This window comes from Eumetopias jubatus, unplaced genomic scaffold (genome assembly GCF_037043125.1).
Source record: "Eumetopias jubatus isolate StellerSeaLion01/CBP00866 unplaced genomic scaffold, mEumJub1_p1.0 scaffold_4, whole genome shotgun sequence".
Lineage (NCBI taxonomy): Eukaryota > Metazoa > Chordata > Mammalia > Carnivora > Otariidae > Eumetopias > Eumetopias jubatus.
In genome coordinates, this window is record NW_028274810.1 from 32714125 (window position 1) to 32735101 (window position 20977).

At 38.3% G+C, this 20977-nt stretch overlaps 1 protein-coding gene across 5 annotated transcripts in view; it reads left to right on the forward strand.

Annotated features, from left to right (window-relative positions):
• Positions 1-20977, forward strand: part of KYAT3 (kynurenine aminotransferase 3) — a 66030-nt gene that overhangs the window by 19192 nt on the left and 25861 nt on the right. For 3 of the 5 annotated variants that reach the window (XM_028102509.2, XM_028102511.2, XM_028102510.2), the window contains 3 exons: positions 12275-12333; positions 12632-12776; positions 16336-16485. In XM_028102509.2, the coding sequence (XP_027958310.1) occupies positions 12275-12333; positions 12632-12776; positions 16336-16485 (354 nt within the window). Of the gene's footprint in view, positions 1-11909; positions 11933-12024; positions 12099-12274; positions 12334-12631; positions 12777-16335; positions 16486-20977 lie in introns of those variants that run through there. The other 2 variants (XM_028102512.2, XM_028102513.2) reach the window with 2 other exon arrangements.

The window sequence follows — 20977 nt, forward strand, 5'->3', positions numbered from 1 at the left end:
TTTTTATTCATATGAGGGAACAAAACAAGTTATAACCAGTTCAAAGGAAAGTCAAAAAGTATAAATTTATATGTAATAAAGGAATTGAGTTGCAAATGAAGGCAAAACCCATTTTTCCACTGGATGGAGGGAAGTAAATCAAAATTCTAGAACCAGAGTTTGCATGTCTGTCAGTTACCTTCAGTCTGCAAAGGTGCAAAATATGTCAAAGACCAATTTTAGCTCTGCTAGAATTAGCCCTCTAAGGGTGTGCTGTAGCCACTGTGTATTCTCCACTAAAGAACCCATTTTTTCTGCAACATACTGTTTCTCAGAAAGGATCGAGATTCCTTCCCTTTCACTTACTTGTTTAGTCAACAAATATCAAATAGCTACAGCATATCAGACACAAGTAATTATAAAATGAAACAGCTATATATGTTGCTTAAAAGTTCTGGTTAAATATGTGTGCCTTTGAGTTATAAGTTGGATTTTTATATAGTTTTTCCCCTTGTATATCTTAAGTTATAGGTCCCTGCTCTATGTTTCCACTTCTGAGTTTTACTTTTGGTTCTTCTACCACTGCAGGAATATTCTGTGCCATCTAGTGGCAAAAGACTGATTTGTCTGGTTTTTTGGAATGTACGTATAGTCATAACTTGGAAGACATCAAAATCTATGAGATAACTGTTAATGGCTGCTTGCCTGAGGAGCATTTTGTCCAAAGAGAGAGAGAAGACATGATTTCAGAATGCTCTGGAACCTTATTTTTTAAATTATTTTTAACATTTTTTAATAGATCTCTGTTTTTTAGAGCTTTATAGGTAGGTTCAGAGCAAAACTGAGCAGGAACTAGAGAATTCCCATATATTCCCTGCCCTCCCACACACATAGCCTCCCTTTGTATTGTATCCACCACCACAGTGATGCATTTGTTCCAGTCGATGAACCTGCATTGACACATCGTTACCCAATGTCCATAGTTTATATTAGGGTTCACTCCTAGTATTATTGTACATTCTATGGATTTTTGACAATGTATAATGACACAAATGCACCTTTATGGTATCTTGCAGAATAGTTTCAGTCTTAGAAATCCTGTCTTCTGCCTGTTTATCCCTCTTTCCCTCTCCCAAGCCCTGGAAACCATTGATCTTTTTACTGTCTTCATGATTTTAGCTTTAAGGTTCCCCCATGTGTTGTCTCTTTGCTGAATAGCTCATTTTTATTTTTTTTAGCACTGAATAATATTCTGTTGTCTGGTTGTATCACAGTTTATCCATTCACTTAATGAAGGATATCTTGGTTGCTTCCAAGTTCTGGCAATTATAAATAAAGCTGCTATAGATATTCACACACAGGATTTTTTATGACCATAATTTTCCACTCCTTTGTGTAAATACCAAGGAGAGTGATTGCTGGATTATATAGAAATAGTATCTTTAGTTTTATAAGACACTACTCTGGCAGCTTTTTAAAATCAGCTTTATCAATACAATAAACAACATCCATTTAGAATGTAAAACTCACTGATTATTTAAAGATATATGTATTATGAAACCATTGCTAAAATCAACATACAGAACATGCTCATCACCCCTAAAAGATCCTCACATTCCTTTGCAGTCCATCCTTCACTCTTGATTTGCTCTGGCTCCATAGATTAATTTGCTTTTTAAAAAATTATTATTTTAGGGTTATGTGGGTAGCTCAGTCAGTTAAGCCTCTGACTCTTGATTTTGGCTCGAATTATGATGTCAGGGTTATGAAATCGAGTGCTGCGTCCAGCTATGCCCTGAGCATAGAGCTTAAGACTCTCTCTCTCTCCCTCTGCCCCTCCCACACCCACTCACACACACGTTCTCTAAATAAATAAATAAATTTTAAAAATAATCTATAAATTATTATATTAATTGGATTGTATAGAATGTACCATTTTATCATTTTTTCACATGCATAATGATTTTTAAATTTATGCATGTTGTGATGCATCAGTAGTTCATTCCTTTTTATCTCTGAATAATATGCCATTATATGGATCTACCATCATTTGTTTACCCCTTTACCTGTTAATGGACTTATAGATTGTTTCCAATGTTTTGCTATTGTGAATAAAACTATTATGAACATTTGTGTACAAGTCATTGTGTAGCCATATGTTTTCATTTCTCTTAATACCTAACAGCGGAATGGTTAGGTTGTATGCTACATTTATGTTTAATTTTTAAGCTAAGCAGCTTTCCACAGTCGTTGTACCATTTTACATTCCCACTAGGGTTGTATGAGTTCTAGCTACTCCGCATCCTTACCAACACTCAGTATCTACAATTTTAGCCATTCTGATGGGTATCTAGTAGTACCTTACTGTGGTTTTATTTTGCATTTTCCTAATGACTAATGACATTGAAGATCTCTTATGTGCTTTTGGCCATTCTTGTATCTTCTACAAAGTGGTTGTCAAACCTTATTTGCCTTCCTGTTGAGTTGTAAAAGTTCTTTATGTATTCCGAATAATAGTCTTTGTAAGATATGTGTTGTAATACTTTCTCCCATTCTGTGGCTCACCTGGTAACTATTTAAGATTTGTGAGCCCACTGAATGATATTGTAGGGGAGGAAAAATATAACTCTATCATCCACCCTCCTAGGTTTTCCGACTGAGACCCTGCAAATTAGATTTACAAAAGACAGATCAACAAGAGTAAAACAAACATAATTAACATATGCATTGTACATACACACAGAAGAGTTCAGTGATGAATAACTAACTCAAAGGGTGGTTAGAACTTGGGCTTGGATAGCATCTTGAGAAAGAACAGTAAATTTATAGAGAAGTGACAAAACAAAGGAAAAGAGGCTAAGGAATGGAAAATAAGGGTAGTTTTAATTAGGGTTTTTACATAGATTCCTCTGGTGCTATTTCAGCTGATAAAAGTCTAGAATTGTCTCTGGTGATTGTCTTGCCTATCCTGGTAGAGAGGGGAGGGCAGAGAGTTTTTCTTGCATCTGCTTCTTCTCAGTTGCCTTTAGCCCAAAATGGTCCTTATGTCAAAGTGGCATATTTCAGGGTGGCATACTCTCATTTTCTACAAAATCATAATAGATTTCATAGTTTTTTTTTAAGTCAAGGAAAAATAATAATAAACGTTTTTTGAGTGTTTACCATGTGCCCCTGCACTATGTGCTTTACATGATGTGCCATTTAATCCTTCTAGCTGTCCTATTTTGTAAATACTATTTTTATCTCCAATTTACAGCTAAGGAAATGTGGATTTGGAAGGGTTTAGTAATTTTCTTTAATTACATTCTTAATGTCTTTAATCACCATCTATATGTTGTCAGGTAGATTATGTTTAATAGTTTCCTATGGCCACTACAGCCATAGGAAATTAAAATTACCACAAACTTGATGTCTTAATAACACAGAAATTTATTCTCAGCTTTGGAGATGAGAATTCAAGATCAGGATCACTGGGCCAAAATGAAGGTTTCAGCAGAGCCACACTCCTTCCAGTAAGGAAATCTGTTCCTTACTTTGTCCAGCTTCTGGTGGCTACTGGTACTCCTTGGCTTATGGTCATGTCAGCCTAATCTTCAAGGCCAGCATCTTCAGATTGCCCTCTGCTCTATCTTCACATGGCCTTTTCCTCTGTATGTGTATAAACTCCTTCTGCTTCCTTTTAAAGATATCTGTGATTATATTTAGGGCCCACCTGGAAAACCCAAAAATAATCAAGACCAACTCAAGACCCTTAATTTAATCACATCTGCAAGGACATAAGGATATATATTGCCATATAAGGCAATAGTCACAATTTCCAAGGGTTAAGATGTGAACATCTTTTGGGAGGTCATTTCTGAGCCTTCCACAGTGGGGATTATGGAGAAGATCACATCAAACGGGGAAAGAATTTGAATAAAAGCATGGGAGACAGGGGTGCCTCAGCGGCTCAGTCAGTTAAGTGTCTGACTCTTGATTTCAGCTCAGGTCATAATCTCAGGGTCATGGGATTGAGCCCTGTGTTGGGCTCTGCACACTGGGCATGGAGCCTGCTTAAGATTCTCTCTGGGACGCCTGGGTAGCTCAGTTGGTTAGGCATTCGATTCTTGATTTTGGCTCAGGTCGTGATCTTGTGGTCATGAGATCCCCTTTGTTGGGCTCCATGCTCAGCATGGAGTCTGCTTGAGACTCTCTCCATCTGTCCCTCCCCCTGCTCTCTCTCTCGTGTGTGTGCCCTCTTTCTCCTTCTCTCTCTCCTAAAATTAAAAAAAAAAAAAAAAAAGGGAAACAGAAACACCATGAGTGTAATTAGAGAATGGCAAGTGGCCCTGAGCTGTTGAATCACTGAATCACTGTATGTGAGGGGATAGCGTGGTGGGAGAGAAAGCTGGAAATAGATTAAGGGCCTTGAATACCAGGTTTGAATTTGAACCACATTCCATAGTTTGAGGAGAGTCGCTGAAGATTTTTAGAGAGAAGTGGTAGCCCATCATCTGTTTTAAGTGCATAGCTCTGTAGCACTGGGTGATAGGTTAGAGGGAGGATGCCCTTGAAATGGGCATTAAAAATGAGGCTAGTTAAAAAGAGGTGGGATTTCATTCATGTGTTCAGAAAATACTTGTAAATACAACCTGCCAAACACCATTTTAGATACCAGAGATACAGCACTGAGCAAGATAAGTCCTTGTTGTCTGAGGTTTTCATTTTAGTGAACAAGATAGATAATTAAGAAATAATAATTTCAAATGGTGAACGTCATAAGAAAATTAAATAGAGAAACATGCTAAAATTTTTGGTGGGGCTGGTAGGAGAGAGCGATGAGTAATATTAAGGCATAGTTTTAGAAGCCCTCTCTGAGGAGGGTATATTTTAATATGTGTGTGTGTGTGCGTGTGTGTGTGTGTGTGTGTGTGTGTGTTTAACCATACAAATATTTATTTATATAGTAGGGAAAACTCATTTTCATCTCCTCCAAGGCACCATGAGTTCCGACCACATGTACACACACACACGCGCACGCACACGCACACACACACACACACACACACAGATGCCTTGCTACACACCAGTTTCCAAGTGGAGGAGGCAGCCATTGCTGCTCTAGCATTCACCCAAGGAAACAAAGGCAGGGCGAGGTGAGGTGGAGAGGAGAATCTGGGCCTAAAAGAAGGGCATTCCAGGCAGAGCACACAGCAATTGCAAAGGCTTTTATATCAGCAACTTTGCTGCAGTACCAGAACCCACAAAATCTTACCTTCTTGGGTCACTAAACTTTCATTCTCACCCATTTTTATGTAGGCTACAAATCAGTAGTGGCTTTGCTCCAGGTTGTAACTCCATTCTGTGTCTTTTTATTCCAGGATTGAGGCTAAAGGAGTAGCCCCTCTCTGAGACATGGTCTTCTCATAGTAGAGAAGTATGAGTATGAGCCGTAACCATGCAAAAGCATTTGCAGCTACTTAGATATAGTATAGGTCACATCCACTCACACTCCATTGACCAGAGCAAATCACATGGCCAATCTCAGAGTCACTCCTGAAATGGAGAGGTGAATAACTATATAGAGTAATATAATATATAATAGAAACAAGCCAGGTGTGTTTAAGGTATAGAAAGAAGAAGGGCTCAGTGAGAATAGAGAATCTTGGTTTGTTTTGCTCACTGATCTATCCCACACCGAAGAATACCTTGTGCACAATACATATTCAATAAATATTCATTGCATGAATGAATGAAATCCAGTGTAGTTAGAATGTAAAGGAGACATGAGATTGCAGTCACTAACAATGTATCAGTCGGCGTATAAGAGGAAACTTAACTTCACCCCTGCCTTAGAATTTGGTTCTATAGCCAGCTCTTTCCCCTGGCTCTCTGTTCCAACAGTAGAAGCTTCAGCTCCGTATCTTTAGCTCTGCTACAGATTCCCTATGAACTTCCCATTTAGATGGACTGCCGTAGCCTGAGACCCCTCCCGCCTTTCAAGAACATCATCAACTCCTATTTCTCCAGAAAATGCTCTTTTCCCCATTCCACCTATGTTTTTCAATAGAAGCTGATGTGTTATAGAGGTACTCTGCAGGGGTAGTGACAGGTTCTGGCTCAGGGAGCACACCTGGAAGAACCAAGGGATTGTGGAGTCAGGTCTGTACCATTACTTGATCAGGTAGTGAGCACATTAAAAAGACATCCAAAAAAGGGGCATCAACGTTCAACTATGTCACTACACCTCTCATGATCTTGCTCTACACTGCTTTTGCTAATGTTTTTTCATCATGATCTTAACAACCATACTTATATAGTACTTTTTAAATTGTTGGGGAAATGCTACAGTTTATTAGCCAAGGCTAGGCCATTCAGAGCCCTTCTTTAGAATTTTCAAAATTGGAGTAGAGAAAACAACTCTCAGTCCCTCTGGTGGTGAAACTGGGAGGTGTGACTGTGTTTTTGTCTCCTGTGGAGAAAAGCAGACTGAGATTGGATAGAAATGTGGATGAAGCAGAGCCCTGGTGAGGTTCAGTTTTCTGGCTTCAGTTACCTGTAAGCCTGGCCACACTTCTTTCCTTATCATAGTGACACGAACTTTCTAATAAATTCCCCTTTTTGCTGAAACTGTTTTTGATTGAGTTTCTGTCTGTGCAGCAAAGAGAGCTGAGTAATATAGCTACTATGCACTGATGTGTTTCTCAGCCTCAAAGCTAGGAAAGAATATAACAAAGTTTCTGCTTAGTCAGTTTAGGGAACAATCAACTTTATGGCAAACTCAAACTGGTAAAGTGTCAATAAATTATGCAATTTATTATGCAATAAATTATGCAATTATGTTCAAAATTTCTTTTTATTTTTTTTAAAGATTTATTTATTTTAGAGAGAGAGAGAAAGAGCACCAGAGAGCAAGCACGGGGAGGAGCAGAGGGAGAGGGAGAGAGAAACCCTTAGCAGACTCCTCATGGAGCTTGGAGCCTGATGTGGGGCTTGATCTCACAACCCCATAGATCATGACCCAGCTGAAACCAAGAGTTGGACATCTAACCGACTGTACCACCCAGGGGCCTGCAAAATTTCTTTTTAAAATAGATCTGTATTAAAAAAAAAAAAAAGACAAGGGTGCCTGGATGACTCAGTTAAGCATCTGCCTTCAGCTCAGGTCATGATCTCAGGGTTCTGGGATTGAGCCCCACATCCAGCTCCCTGCTTGCAGGGAACCTGCCTATCCCTCTCCTCCTTACTGGTGCTCTCTCTCGCTATCTGTCTCTTTCTCTCTCCAATCAATAATATTTAAAAAATATTTTTAAAAAAGACATTTAGGAAGTAAGTGCTGAGGAATGAAGGGAAATAATACTAAGTGTCATCACTGTGGTTGCTGGAACATCAAATTTTATACCTTACATTTTCCATAAAAGTAAATAAAAAGTTTTGTGTTTAGTTTGCTGGAACTAGATCACTATATATTGATGATATTTCATCTGTGTTATAGTAGAGCATTCCCCTCCACATCAAACTTTAAAACTGAAGGAAACAGAATAGGAACCCTGTAATTAAATGCACAGTAGAAACACACTACCTATAATTGCAAAACATTGGGAATAACAAATGCCCAAACGATAGGGAATGAATGAGTAAAGAACCTGAAATAATATCTGCTAATCAAAAGTGAAAATTTTATGACTGAGAAAATTTATAAAATGTTTAAGACACTCTCTTAAAAGAAAAGGCAAATATTTAAAAAATTACATGTGATTGCAACATAGATCTGAAAGATAATGGATATTTTGGCTGCCCCAGCAGCCAGACACCACATTAGAGGGGTCCCCATCATATTGTTGCTTTCTGCTCCAGCCTAGTCTTGAAGTACTGGGGTCTGTTTCTCATGTCTGATTATTGTCTTCACCTCTCTCTAACCATCAGCTTTATTTCTGTTTCTGACCTTTTCTTGCACTCTTTATCTTTTTACGCTTGACTCAGTGCATAGACTCATTGACTCAGCTTCATAGATACTAACAGCCTCAGCTTCCCCAGCTTTAACCCATCATTTGGGAAGACTTTTTCTACACCTATCCTATCTGACCTAAAAGCAGCAGTCTTACAGGCAGAGTCCCCAAAACTTTAGTATGCTAGAGTCTTAGGATAATGGGTAATATTTTTTCTTCTTTCCAAATTTTCCTTGTGCCAACACCATTGCAGTAACCATTTTAGAGAGAATTAGCAGCAAGCTTTTTCTCATCTCTGCCAAGAGTGGCACCTAGTGGTGATTCTGCAGAACTGCACCTTACAGCCTCAAGTGGACAAAAAAAGATGCTGCTTATTATTTCACTAGCATCTTTGTGTTTATAACATAGCAATGCAATATTATGTATACCAGGTATTAATTTACTTGGGAGCAGAAACAAGCTCATGGAGTAGCTGGTCCAGAAATTATATAGGCCCTGTAGATTTCCCATCACACACGTGAGGCTCATACTTAATTTCCCATGAGATTCCAGGTTTATTTTCATTTCATAAGACTGGATCTACTCTGGACAGTAATTCTTATATAGTGAGCATTTGCATCTACTGCTGAATCTTGATGTTTTTAGACACTGTTGGGTATCTTGTAAATATTCATCACTGTATTAATTTCCTCTGGCTGCCTTAACAGAGTGCGACAAACTGAGTGGCTAAAGCAACAAAACTGTGTTAGCTCACAGTTTGGTAGGCTAAAAGCCCAAGAGCAAAGTGTACCAGGGTTGGTTTCTTCTGTATGATGTGAGAAAGAGTCAGTTCATGCTTTTCCCCTAGTTTCTGGTGGTTTGCTGTCAATTGCTAGCATTCCCTGACTTTCAAACATATCACTTTCATTTTCATGTGACATTCTTCCTATATACCAGACTGTCTCCAAATTCACCCTTTTTATAAGGACACTGTCATCAGATTATCCTCCCCACAACCCATGACCTTAATTTAGCAAATTACATCTGCAATGAACCTATTTCCAAATAAGGTCACATTCTGAGGTACTGGGTGGTAGGGCCTCAATATGAATGGGGGGGGGTTTACACAATTCAACCCACAACAGTCATTGTACCTCCAGACTTCATTTCTGCCATGTTGGTATTAGCCATAGCAATGAATTGCCTTGTACAATACAATTTGAGTAGAAGTGGTATGTGCACATCTAAGCAGAAATTAAATTTTTTTCCCTCTGCTATGAAACTAACAGTATTCCAAAAAGAAGCTATTTCATCAGCTCATGTCTCAGAGTGACAGTGACATGGAACAAAGCAGCAGCTGACCCTCGGTTGGTTTGTAGAATGAAGAAGAAACCTTTATGATTTTAAGCCGCCAAGACTTTGGGGTCATTTGTTACTGAAGCATAAATTAATTTAAGCTGACTGATACAATAAGTACCTAACTGAAGCTGATACCATAGGTTTACTTCTACTGTGTAGATTTTTGCATTCATCCATCAGATATTTGTTGAAAAATTACTATGTGCTGAGCATAGTTCTACATGTTGGACACTGTGATAGTTAATTTTATGTCAACTTGGCTTGGCCAAGGAACTCACATATTTGTTCAAATATCAGTGTAGATGTCTCTGAAGGTGTTTTCCAAATGAGATTAACATTGAAATCAGTAGATTTTAAGTAAATTGCCCTCTATAGAATATGGGTGGACCTGATCCACTCAGTTGAAGGCCTTAAGAGAAAAATCTAAGCTTCCCCCCAGGAAGAGGGAATTCTGCCTTCAGACTGCCAGACTGCTCTGCAGATTTCAAACTTGCTAGCCTGTGCAAGTCCCACGAGCCAATTCCTTGAATCACTATATATATATATGCACATCCTGTATTGGTTCTGTTTCTGTGGAGAAACCTGAGTAATACAGACACATACCAGTGAACAAGCTAGAACTAATCCTCAGGGTTTACAGTGTAAGGAAGGATATAGATAAATAAACAGGAAAATTACAGTGTTATATAGTAAATGCTGGAAAGTACTCCATGTAATAGGAGTACGTAGGAAGAACATATAACCTTGACCTAGGAATCAGGAAACACTCTCTGGAGGAAATGAAGTCTAACTTGAGAACTGAAAGTGGCAAGTGTATTAGGAGTTAGCCAAGTGCAGAGACAGGGTGGTGGGGAGTGGGGATCGAATTAAGTATAGAATATTCATTCTCAACAGGGGCATTATTGCTCTCAAGGGGAGAAAATTGGTGCTTGGCAGGTGAAACCAACCATAGCTATTACAATGTTTTGTGACCTTGTAAACCTCAGCTCTATCTGACAAAACTCCTTAATTTATGGGGCAGTAGGGGAGATGATTAGAAGAAATATCTAAAAGGTCTCCTTATGGGGGCAGTGATGAAAAAAAGGTTGGGAAACACTGGTGTAGAAAGACCACTAAGGTAGAGGAATGATCATATGTGAAGCTACAGAAGTAAAATGGAATATTTCAAATATTAAAATGGTTGAGGCATAGAGGTGGGAAGGAGCAGAGGCAGGGAGGTTGTGAGAGAGAGGCTGTTCTGGACACAGATTTTAAAATTAAATCTGGAAATAAAATAAAAAAGCCTTCAATGATCTAAATATTTTAAGTAAAATTGGACTTTGTGTCTAAATTATCTGCTGCAGACTTTTCTCACTTGTTTATATATGAATTTGTACTTTGTGTTTGCAGCCACTTGCTAAATGAATCATTAAGTTTTAAACATTTTAATGGCAAAAGACAATTGTTAAAATATCTTTTCTGTCTATCATTCTGGGACTTTATAGTTTTATAATTGTAGTTTCTAGAATAGCATCATGTTCAGGTGGGTACTTAATCATAATGCTATTCTGGAAGGCACCTTAACCTCTGGAGAATTTGCATGTGATTTACTTCACTGGAGTTTCAAAGATTAAAAAATATGAGAGTAAAAAAATATTTTTCTTGGCTCCATTGTTGGAATAGAATGAGAACAATGGTCTATTTAATAACCATTATCATTATCTTCCTCCCAGATCGAATTAAAATTGCTTTAATATTCTATTAGGAAAATCTTTATAAAAATGCTGCCAATCATTTTTTTCCCCTAGCAGCTTGTTAACAGTGAACTCAACACTAATTTAGTGCTTTGGGGAGAGAGTATAAACTTAACTTTAAAATCTAGAGAACTAAGAAATTGTATGCTGTACCATAATTTTAACTTTTAATATTTTTCTACCATAGCCCTAGCTTGCTTGATATAAGGAGACCTGATCTAAATGTCTAGTACACTTTTTTTTAGGAGGCAGCATTCTGGTAATATTTTTTATAAGGTCATGTTACATAAAAGACAGTATATAGAAATAGATCAGGGGGTGCCTGGGTGGCTCAGTCGGTTGTGTCCAACACTTGATTTCAGCTCGGGTCCTGATCTCAGGGTTGTGGGATCTCAGGTTGTGGGATCAAGCCCTGCTTTGGGGTCTGCGCTCAACTTGGAGTCTCCTTGACATTCTCTCTCTCTCTCTCTCTCCCCCTCCCTCTGCTCCTTCCCCTGCTCATGCTCTCGCTCTAAAAATAAATAAAATCTAAAAAAGGAAAAAAGGAAAGAAATCTGAGTATGTATTCTGGAGTCAAACTGCCTGGGTTCAAAACCTGAGTTGAATCTGTTTGGGTTTAAATGTTACTAGCTTCTGTCAACGTGGGCAGATGTGTAAAGTTCTGTAATCTAATCCTCTGTATCTCGCTTTGCTCCTACAGAAATTAGGGGTAATAAGAGGACCATTATGTAGGGTTGTTGTGACTATGAAATGACTTACTTATGTACAACACTTAGAACAGTGCCTGCTATATGCTCAGGACTCATTAATGTGAGCTGTCATGATCTGGGGCTCTCTATTGCGTAGTTTTAAAACCATTTGTTGAGTGCTTCCTTCCTGTATGCCATCCAAGGCGTGTACTCGTGCAACTGTCGGTCCATCTTACCGAAAATGATCTTCAGAGAATGACTCAAGGTATTTTTTTTAAACTGACTTTTTTTTTAGTATCATTATTGTTCTCTTCAGTACGTTTCAGGCCCTCAAATTGGTTTATTTTTTTAGGCGAGGGTGATATTTTTGTTTCTTTGTGAGAAGATAATCATCTAAGGATCATAAGAGAAAGCATTCCTTAGGGCAGTAGGTGGGAGATGATTGCACTTCAGAATTTTGTATTTTGGGGTCTGGCATTTGTCGTTATGGTACTGCTTTTTTCCATGGCAACAGTAGGGAAATGGTAGAGCTATCCGTGATTTTCTGGCTTTTTTGTTGATTAAAGAAATTTTAAAAAATCTTTCAATTTCAATTTGTATGTTTCAGAAGATGTCTTTGAAAATCATCAATGCAAAACGAATTGAAGGCCTTGATAGTAATGTGTGGTGAGTACCTTGGAATAAACAACAATAATTTGGTGATGCTTTTTTCCTACACATTTTGGTATTCTTAGTTGGGTATCAAGAAATTGAGATTTGTAAGAAACTTTAAGTTCATTAGTTCAGCCATCATTTAATTAGACAAAGTCATTTCGTAAGTGGTAAAGTTTTTTTGGGAACTCATTTTTTTTTTTATTTGTAAGACTAAACTAGGTCTTAGTTTTTCAGTTTTATGTTAAGATCATGAGGTATAAAACGCTAACTTTGTAATTATGGTACTTATTAGTATTTTTTTTAATTTTAGGACTGAATTTACAAAGTTGGCTGCAGACCCCTCTGTTGTGAATCTTGGTCAAGGCCTTCCAGATATATCCCCTCCTATATATGTAAAGGAGAAATTATCGGAAATTGCAGCAATTGATAGCCTGAACCAGTATACACGAGGCTTTGTAAGTATATGAAGACCATGTGGGGCATGAACTTGTATTTTATATTGTATTTTGTGTGAATGTACTCCTGTCACTTCTGTGTAATTGGCTTTCTGGGACCAGCTGTCCCAACCTAATAATCAGAGGGACCACCACCCTTGCCCTTACCTCCTAGAAGGAGCCGTCCCCAACTTCTAACCCCTCCACAGTCTTATCTTGGTCTTTCCTTTACTTATAGGGTCTGATGGCAACGAGGGAGGGAGAATCTTCTCTCTTTTTTTTCCAGGTTTTTTTTTTTTTTTAATTCCAGTATGGTTAACGTACAGTGTTATATTAGTTTCAGGTGTACAATATTGCGATGCAGCAATTCTACACATTACTCGGTGCACATCATGATGTGTACTCTTAATCCCTGTCACCTATTTCACCCATCTTCCCGCCCACCTCCCCTCTGCTAACCACCCGTTTGTTCTCTATGTAGTTAAGAGTCTGTTTTTCAGTTTGTCTCTCTCTTTTTTCCTTTGTTTGTTTTGTTTCTTAGATTCCACATATGAGTGAAAGCGTATACTATTTGTCTTTCTCTGACTGACTTATTTCACTTAGCATTATACTCTCTAGCCTCATCCATGTTGTCGCAAATGGCAAGGTTTCATTCTTTTGATGGCTGAGTAGTAGTCCATTGTATATATACACATAAATATATATACACCACATCTTCTTTATCCATTCATCTCTCGATGGACACTTGGGCTGCTTCCACAGTCTGGCTATTGTAAATAACGCTGCTACAAACATAGGGTGCCTATTTCTTTTGAATTAGTATATATGTGTGTATATGTATATATATATGTATATCACATCTTCTTTATCCATTCATTTGGGCTCTTTCCATATTTTGGCTATTGTGGACATTGCTGCTATAAACATTGGGGTGCAAGTACCCCTTTGAATCAGCACTTTTGTATCTTTTGGATAAATACCTAGTAGTGCAATTGCTGGATCACAGGGTAGTTTTTTTCTTTTTTTTTAAAGATTTTTATTTATTTTTTTGACAGAGAGAGCACAAGCAGGGGGAGCCTCAGGCAGAGGGAGAGATAAAATCAGCCTTCCCTGCTGAGCAGAGAGCCTGACGCAGGGCTCGATCCCAGGACTCTGGGATCATGACCTGAGCTGATGGCAGAGGTTTAACTGACTGAGCCACCGAGGTGCCCCGGGTAGTTCTATTTTTAACTCTTTGTGGAACCTCCATACTGCTTTCCAGAGTGGCTGCCCCAGTTTGCATTCCCACCAACAGTGTAAGAGGGTTCCCCTTTCTCCACATCCTTGCCAACATCTGTCATTTCCTGACTTGTTAATTTTAGCCATTCTGACAGGTTGAGGTGATATCACATTGTGGTTTTGATTTGTATTTCCCTGATGATGAGTGATGTTGAGCATTTTTTCATGTGTCTGTTGGCCATCTGTATGTCTTTGGAGAAATGTCTGCTCATGCCTTATGTCCATTTCTTGACTGGATTTTTTGTTTTTTGTGTATTGAGTTTGATACATTCTTTATAGATTCTAGATACTAGCCCTTTATCTGCTATGTCATTTGCGAATATCTTCTCCCATTCTGTAGATTGCCTTTTAGTTTTGTTGATTGTTTCCTTTGCTGTAGCCTATGCCCATTCTTTAAATATTTTCCAGTTTTTGTAAATATATTTGAGTATATGTATATATGTGTTTTTATATTGGAATAAGCACAGGGGATGGTATTGCACTGTCATCAGGCTGTAGAAGACATTGGTCACCTTAGGGAGATGTGAAGGAAGTGTTGTTGAGGAGAGATCATAATTCTTTTTAACACAACTTTGCCTAGTTTTAATTATTATATGAAGAATGCATTATTTTTGTAATTAAAATTTTTAAAAAAACACAGACCATTATTATTCTGAGAAAACATGTATAGTGTTTATGGTTGCTTTCAGATCATCCGTTGCTAGAATTTGTTAGACCTGTTATTAAAATGAAATTCAAAGGAAATTTTGGATTTCCAGGAGTGGTGACAATCTTCTCTGCTCTTTTCACAAATTCTGTGTATTTTTTTGGAGCTTGAATTTAAGTAGTCTTTTTCCCTTGCTATTATTTTTTAGTTTACTGGCTGTGTTCTGTCACCCCCCCATTAGTAATTATACCCAGTTTCTCTAATATTATAATATCTGCTAATTTCAAAATATGAAAAATATACTACAGCTTTGTTTTTGTTAATTTTAATTGGGTGAGGCACTGTGACATACTAGCCAACATTCTGTCAAAGGTGACAACAAAAGTATCTTTAACAAAAAACAAAAAAAATGCCTCCTTTTCGTATGAGCTGGGATGGATAACTTAACATGACCAAAGGCTATTTTACTTCATAAACCTGGGGTATATCCTACCAGCCTCCCTCTTGTCCTGTATCCTGACCCAGTTTATTACTCCAGAGTCCTAGGTGCCCTGCACTTGGACTCTCACTTGCAACTGACAGAAAATCAAGGTGGTTCTCCAAAAGCAAAAAAAGGAGCTACATGCTAGGAAAAAATAAGCAATAAGACATACTGACTTCAATACCAAATAAGACAAGGAGGGGAAAAGGGAAGGAAAAGAAGGAGAAGGAGACAAGCGCAGAGAACATAGAAGAAGAGAAGAATCGAGAAAGAGCGAATGAAGGAGTTAAGAATCCCTACAGGGACGCCTGGGTGGCTCCGTCAGTTAAGCGTCTGCCTTCGGCTCAGGTCATGATCCTGGGGTCCTGGGATCAAGTCCCACATCGGGCTCCTTGCTCAGTGCGGAGCCTGCTTCTCCCTCTGCCCCTCCCTGCGCCCTCTCTCTCTCTGACAAATAAATAAATAAAATCTTAAAAAAAAACAAAAACTCCTTACATGTCTCAGAGTTTGTGCATTTACAGTCCCCTTCATTCCTCTGGTGAATGTTGTTGTTTGCTTGGATGACTCCTCCCCTCTTGGCTCTCATGTGGTGAAGAATGTCCTACTTCCTCCTAACATAACTCTCACATGAGCATTAATGTGCGTTTCTTTGGGGAATTTGTTTTTGCCCTCTCTCCATAATCCGTTGGTTGGCATAATAGCCTTCTCTTTGGTGACATGGAAGAACAGAGTCAGGATATATAGACAATGCAGGTTTTCTTATTTTAACTGGGAAAAAAGTCCAACTCTATCCAATATAATTTAATTACTGTCAAAAATAATTGAATGTGATTTGATTGCTGTCAAAAAATGTACTGTCAAAGATATATTTGGTACTGAAGACAATTTTTATCAAAACAAATACATTGGAATTTTAAATTCCAAAACCAATTGTTTACTAGGGTTTTTTTTTTCTTAGTCATTAGCAAATTTTCCTGATCCTTCATGTAGGAATCCTCTGAAAGTAGTGAAAAATGTTTTTTTTAATTTCCGTTAAAAAATACAAATTTTCCTTGGATAATTATAAACATAAAACCTAAATTTTAAAAATTCTTTCATTTTAGATCCAGAGTACCTCCAAGAAGTAGATCCCATAATCAAATTCAAGATTTTTTTCCCTCTTTTTTATTCAACAGGGTCATCCATCACTTGTGAAAGCTCTAGCCTGCTTATATGAAAAATTTTATCAAAATCAAATCAATCCAAATAAAGAAATCCTTGTGACAGTAGGAGCGTATGGCTCTCTTTTTAATGCCATTGAAGGATTAATTGATGAGGGAGATGAAGTAAGTATATTAACATTATCATCTTACCTATATCAATTATTATCATTTGTACTGCCTCTGAATCTTTTATTTATTTTACATTTATTTTTAATAATTTTTGAAGTATAGTACACATGAGTAAAATTCACAAATCGTAAGTATACGGCTTTATAAATTGTTTACATGTGTATATTTATATATGTGTGTGTATGTGTCCATGTAACCACAAACCAGATGAAGATATAGTACATTTCTAGCACCTAGAAAGCTCCCTTTTGCCCCTGCCTAGTTTATATTCTTCCAGAGGTAACTACTCTTCTGTCTTGTATCACCATAGGCTCATTTTACCTGCTCTTTAACCTGATATAAATGGAATCACACAGTATGTACTCTTGAACGGCTTCTTTCATTTATCATTATGTCTGTGAGATTCATCTATTTTGTGGCATGTGACTCATTCTTATTTTTACAGCCTGTTTAGATAAGGGTAAGTGGAAGGGGCTAGCAATGATGGGGAAAATGAGTCTTTCATTTTGCATGACTAAAATTACCCTTATCTGAACTCAGTCAGGGAGTATTTGGTCAGTGTGTTTTTGTGCCCAACATTGTTAACAGCACCATGTGTAACAAGAAGGATGAGTGATTTCTGCTTTAGTACTGTGACCCACATGGCTCCAGACTCGGTCAGCTCTGCCCCTGTGTCCCCATCATCTTTCCAGGACCCCTGCTTCAGTATTTCCTGACCTCTTCATTTATTCAGAAATCACTGATGATCTCCTATGCTAGGCACCACAGGAGATTCTTAAAAGACAGTTTCTGTGTGGGAGGAGTTCCCCCTCTAGTAGAGGAGATACTTGCAAACTGGTGAATTGGAATGCGTGTGACAGTCAGTGGTGGACAATGTGTAAGTTATGGTGGTAACGGCCTGGAAGACTCCAGAGAGGCATTGCTTAAGTCTGAAGAATAAATATTTACCCGGATCTATGTTGTTAATTCCTTTCTTTGAACTCTCATGGCACTTTCCCTATACCTCTTCTATAAAAGATACTGCTGTTACTTTGTATTATGTTATTCTGATACATCTCTAATTCCCTCTCCTATGCCAGACAATAAACTACTTAAGGAAACATCTTAAGGAAGTACAGGTATATTTTCATATACATAATCTCCTTTAATCCTATAAACTAGTTGAAAGTTTTATCTCATTCTTTGATGTTGTTAATGCTTTGTTGCTTCCTCCTTCTGCGTTCTGCTGGAGCATCCCAAGGCTCAGCCCTTGACTTTCTTTTCTCTATTCTTTCTTCCCTGATCACTGTATCTAATATTTTGAAACCACACACGTCTTTCCTTTATAGCATTTATTACTATCTGAAATTATCTAATTTACTTCCGTGATTTCTTGTTTTTTTGTCTCTCTCAGTAGAACATAAGTTCCAGGGCGCCTGGGTGGCTCAGTTGGTTAAGTGACTGCCTTCGGCTCAGGTCATGATCCTGGAGTCCCGGGATCGAGTCCCACATCGGGCTCCCTGCTCAGCAGGGAGTCTGCCTCTCCCTCTGACCCTCTTCCCTCTCGTGCTCTCTATTTCTCATTCTCTCTCTCTCAAATAAATAAATAAAATCTTTAAAAAAAAAAAAGAACATAAGTTCCAGGAGAACCAGTTTATTGCTGTACGGCCAGTCCTTAAAATACTTAGTACTCAATAAATACTCTTCAGAAAGAGAGGGAAATTATTCCCATCATAAAAATAAAGAAATTGCAGCAAAGAGTGTCAAGCATATTCTTTCAATTTTACCTCCCTGCCTCCCCAATTTATTTTCCTTTATTGAGCTCTCACTTCAAAGCAGGCACCTGTGTTTCTCACTAGGGTTCAAAGATAGGTCGTCTTGGTCTCTCAGAATTTCACAGACTAATTAGGAACTTACAGTCCACTTGAGGGAAAGATCCCTTCCCAAAGGGAATGAACAAAGATTGATTTCTTTGCCCTTCACAGTAGCTAACACCTAACATAGTAGACTGTACAGTAGGTGCTCAGTGTGAATTGAATGACTAGCGCAAACAAAGGGGCTTTAGAATGTAAGGCCCTTATATGACTTTAATGAGAAAGGCCTTTGAGCAGGTATTTCACATCATAAGAAATACACAGTAAAAAGTGCAAATTTAGAACAACAATTAGGTATCACTAATCTAACCAACAAAAGTTAAGTGAGACAACGTAGTGTTGATTTGTGAAATTATAGTTACTCAATTTTTCTAAAGCAATTTGGCTGTCTGTATAGGGTGCCATAAAAATGCTTATACCTTTTAGGGGCGCCTGGGTGGCTCAGTCATTAAGCATCTGCCTTCGGCTCAGGTCGTGATCCCAGGGTCCTGGGATCGAGCCCCGCATTGGGCTCCCTGCTCCACAGGAAGTCTGCCCCTCCCTCTCCCACTCCCCCTGCTTGTGTTCCTTCTCTCACTGTGTCTCTCTCTATCAAATAAATAAATAAAATCTTTAAAAAAAATGTTTATACCTTTTAATCTAGCAATAGCAATCATGTGAATTTATTCATCTATTTAAAAGTGGAGAAACTACATATATTCACAAATATAGCATTGCTATTTATTTATTTATTTTTAAAGATTTATTTATTTTAGAGAGAGAGAGAGAGCGCACGCACATGGGAACTAGTGGGGGGAGGGGCAGAGGGAGAGAGAATCTCAAGCCAACTCCTCCCTAAGGACAGAGCCCATCACGGGGCTCAGTCCCACGATCATAGGATCATGACCTGAGCTGAAATCAAGAGTCAGATGCTCAACCACCTGAGCCACCCAGGTGCTCCAGCATTGTTATTTATACAAGTAAATGATAAAAAAATCTATTCTAGAATTCAGAAGGCTCTCAAGTAGCCATTAAGATAATAAATATTAAAACTATAATAATAGGAAATTTTCATGAAATATTACTAGGTTTAAAAAGATAAAAAGAAGGGCACCTGGCTGGCTCAGTTGGTTAAGTGTCTGACTCTTGATTTCAGCTCAGGTCATGATCTGAAGGTTATAAGATTGAGCTCCGCGTCAGGCTGGACGTGGAGCCTGCTTAAGAGTCTCTCTCTCCCTCTCCCTCTCTCCCACCACCCCTCCCCCCCTGCACTTGTGTGCTCTCTCTCTAAAATATATTTCTATATTATATATATATATATATATACACATAAATAAAAATTGAATATATATGATGGGTATAAATTATGTGTTCAAACTTTCCTTATAGAAAAGTAAAAAGGATGCTAGATTTAGGAGGGTGGTTTGTGGATGGAATACCAACCGGACAGGTTGGCCCACTGACTGACTTAAAAGCCAGCCCACAGGTGATTGAGAGAGAGCACGTAGAGGTCAAGGAACGAGGAATATTATCTCAAGGGGCTAGGAAAAAAGACTGAATCTAGATATAAGTAGCATCTTAACTAGTCTCCCTGCATCCAGTCTTTGTTTTGGAGTGCTTTTGAGCAGAGAGAAACATCTTTACTCTCAGGATAATACTTGTAAAGTAGTAACCCATAATGGAGAGCATTGCTGTGTTATCTTCCCTTATAGTCTTTGGCTTCTGCCCCTCTCTGATATTTTATTTTGTAACTTAAAATTTAAAGAAATTCTTAATGTTTTGGCTGGAACATTCCTTTGAGGATGTGATGAGACCTATGGCTTCTTCCCCCAGGAAAACCTACCTAGGCACATGTAAAGTTTTACATATAATTTCAAGCATCCCCACTGCAAGCCCTTCTGTAGATCTCATTAAGAGACCAAGGACTCCTGGACAAGTATATCTCTAAGGTCTTTTCCACTTGGCTGTTAGCTCCATGAAGGCAAGGAAGGCCAGCTTTTTCACTGCTGCATCTCGGCATGTAGTATAGTGCCTTACACATAGTAGGTACACAGTATTTTTTTTTTTGCTAACCCATCCCTCCCACCGCCCTCCCCTCTAGAACCCTCAGTTTGTGTCTCAGAGTCCGTAGTCTCTCATGGTTCATCTCCCCCTCCGATTCCCCCCCTTAATTTTTCCCTTCCTCCTATCTTCTTTTTTTTTTAACATATAATGTATTATTTGTTTCAGAGGTATAGGTCTGTGATTCAACAGTCTTGCACAATTCACAGCACTCACCATAGCACATACCCTCCCCAATGTCTATCACCCAGTCACCCCATCCCTCCCACCCCTCACCACTCCATCAACCCTCAGTTTGTTTCCTGAGATTAAGAATTCCTCATATCAGTGAGATCATATGATACAGTATTTTTTAATACTGTGCCTGGCTGAAACTTCGCATGATCATCAAAAACCTCTTGCCAGACTATGGCTCCCTTGTTTATAGTTGAAACAATACCCAAAAGCTTTTGAATATATAAAGATTCTAGTCTTTTAAAATCTTTGCCAAAACCTTTCCACTTCATGAAATCTGTGACTTCTGGGTTGGACTCCCACAGTATTTTTTAAACAAATGAATAATTGATATGTTAAATTCTTATTTGGTTTCATTT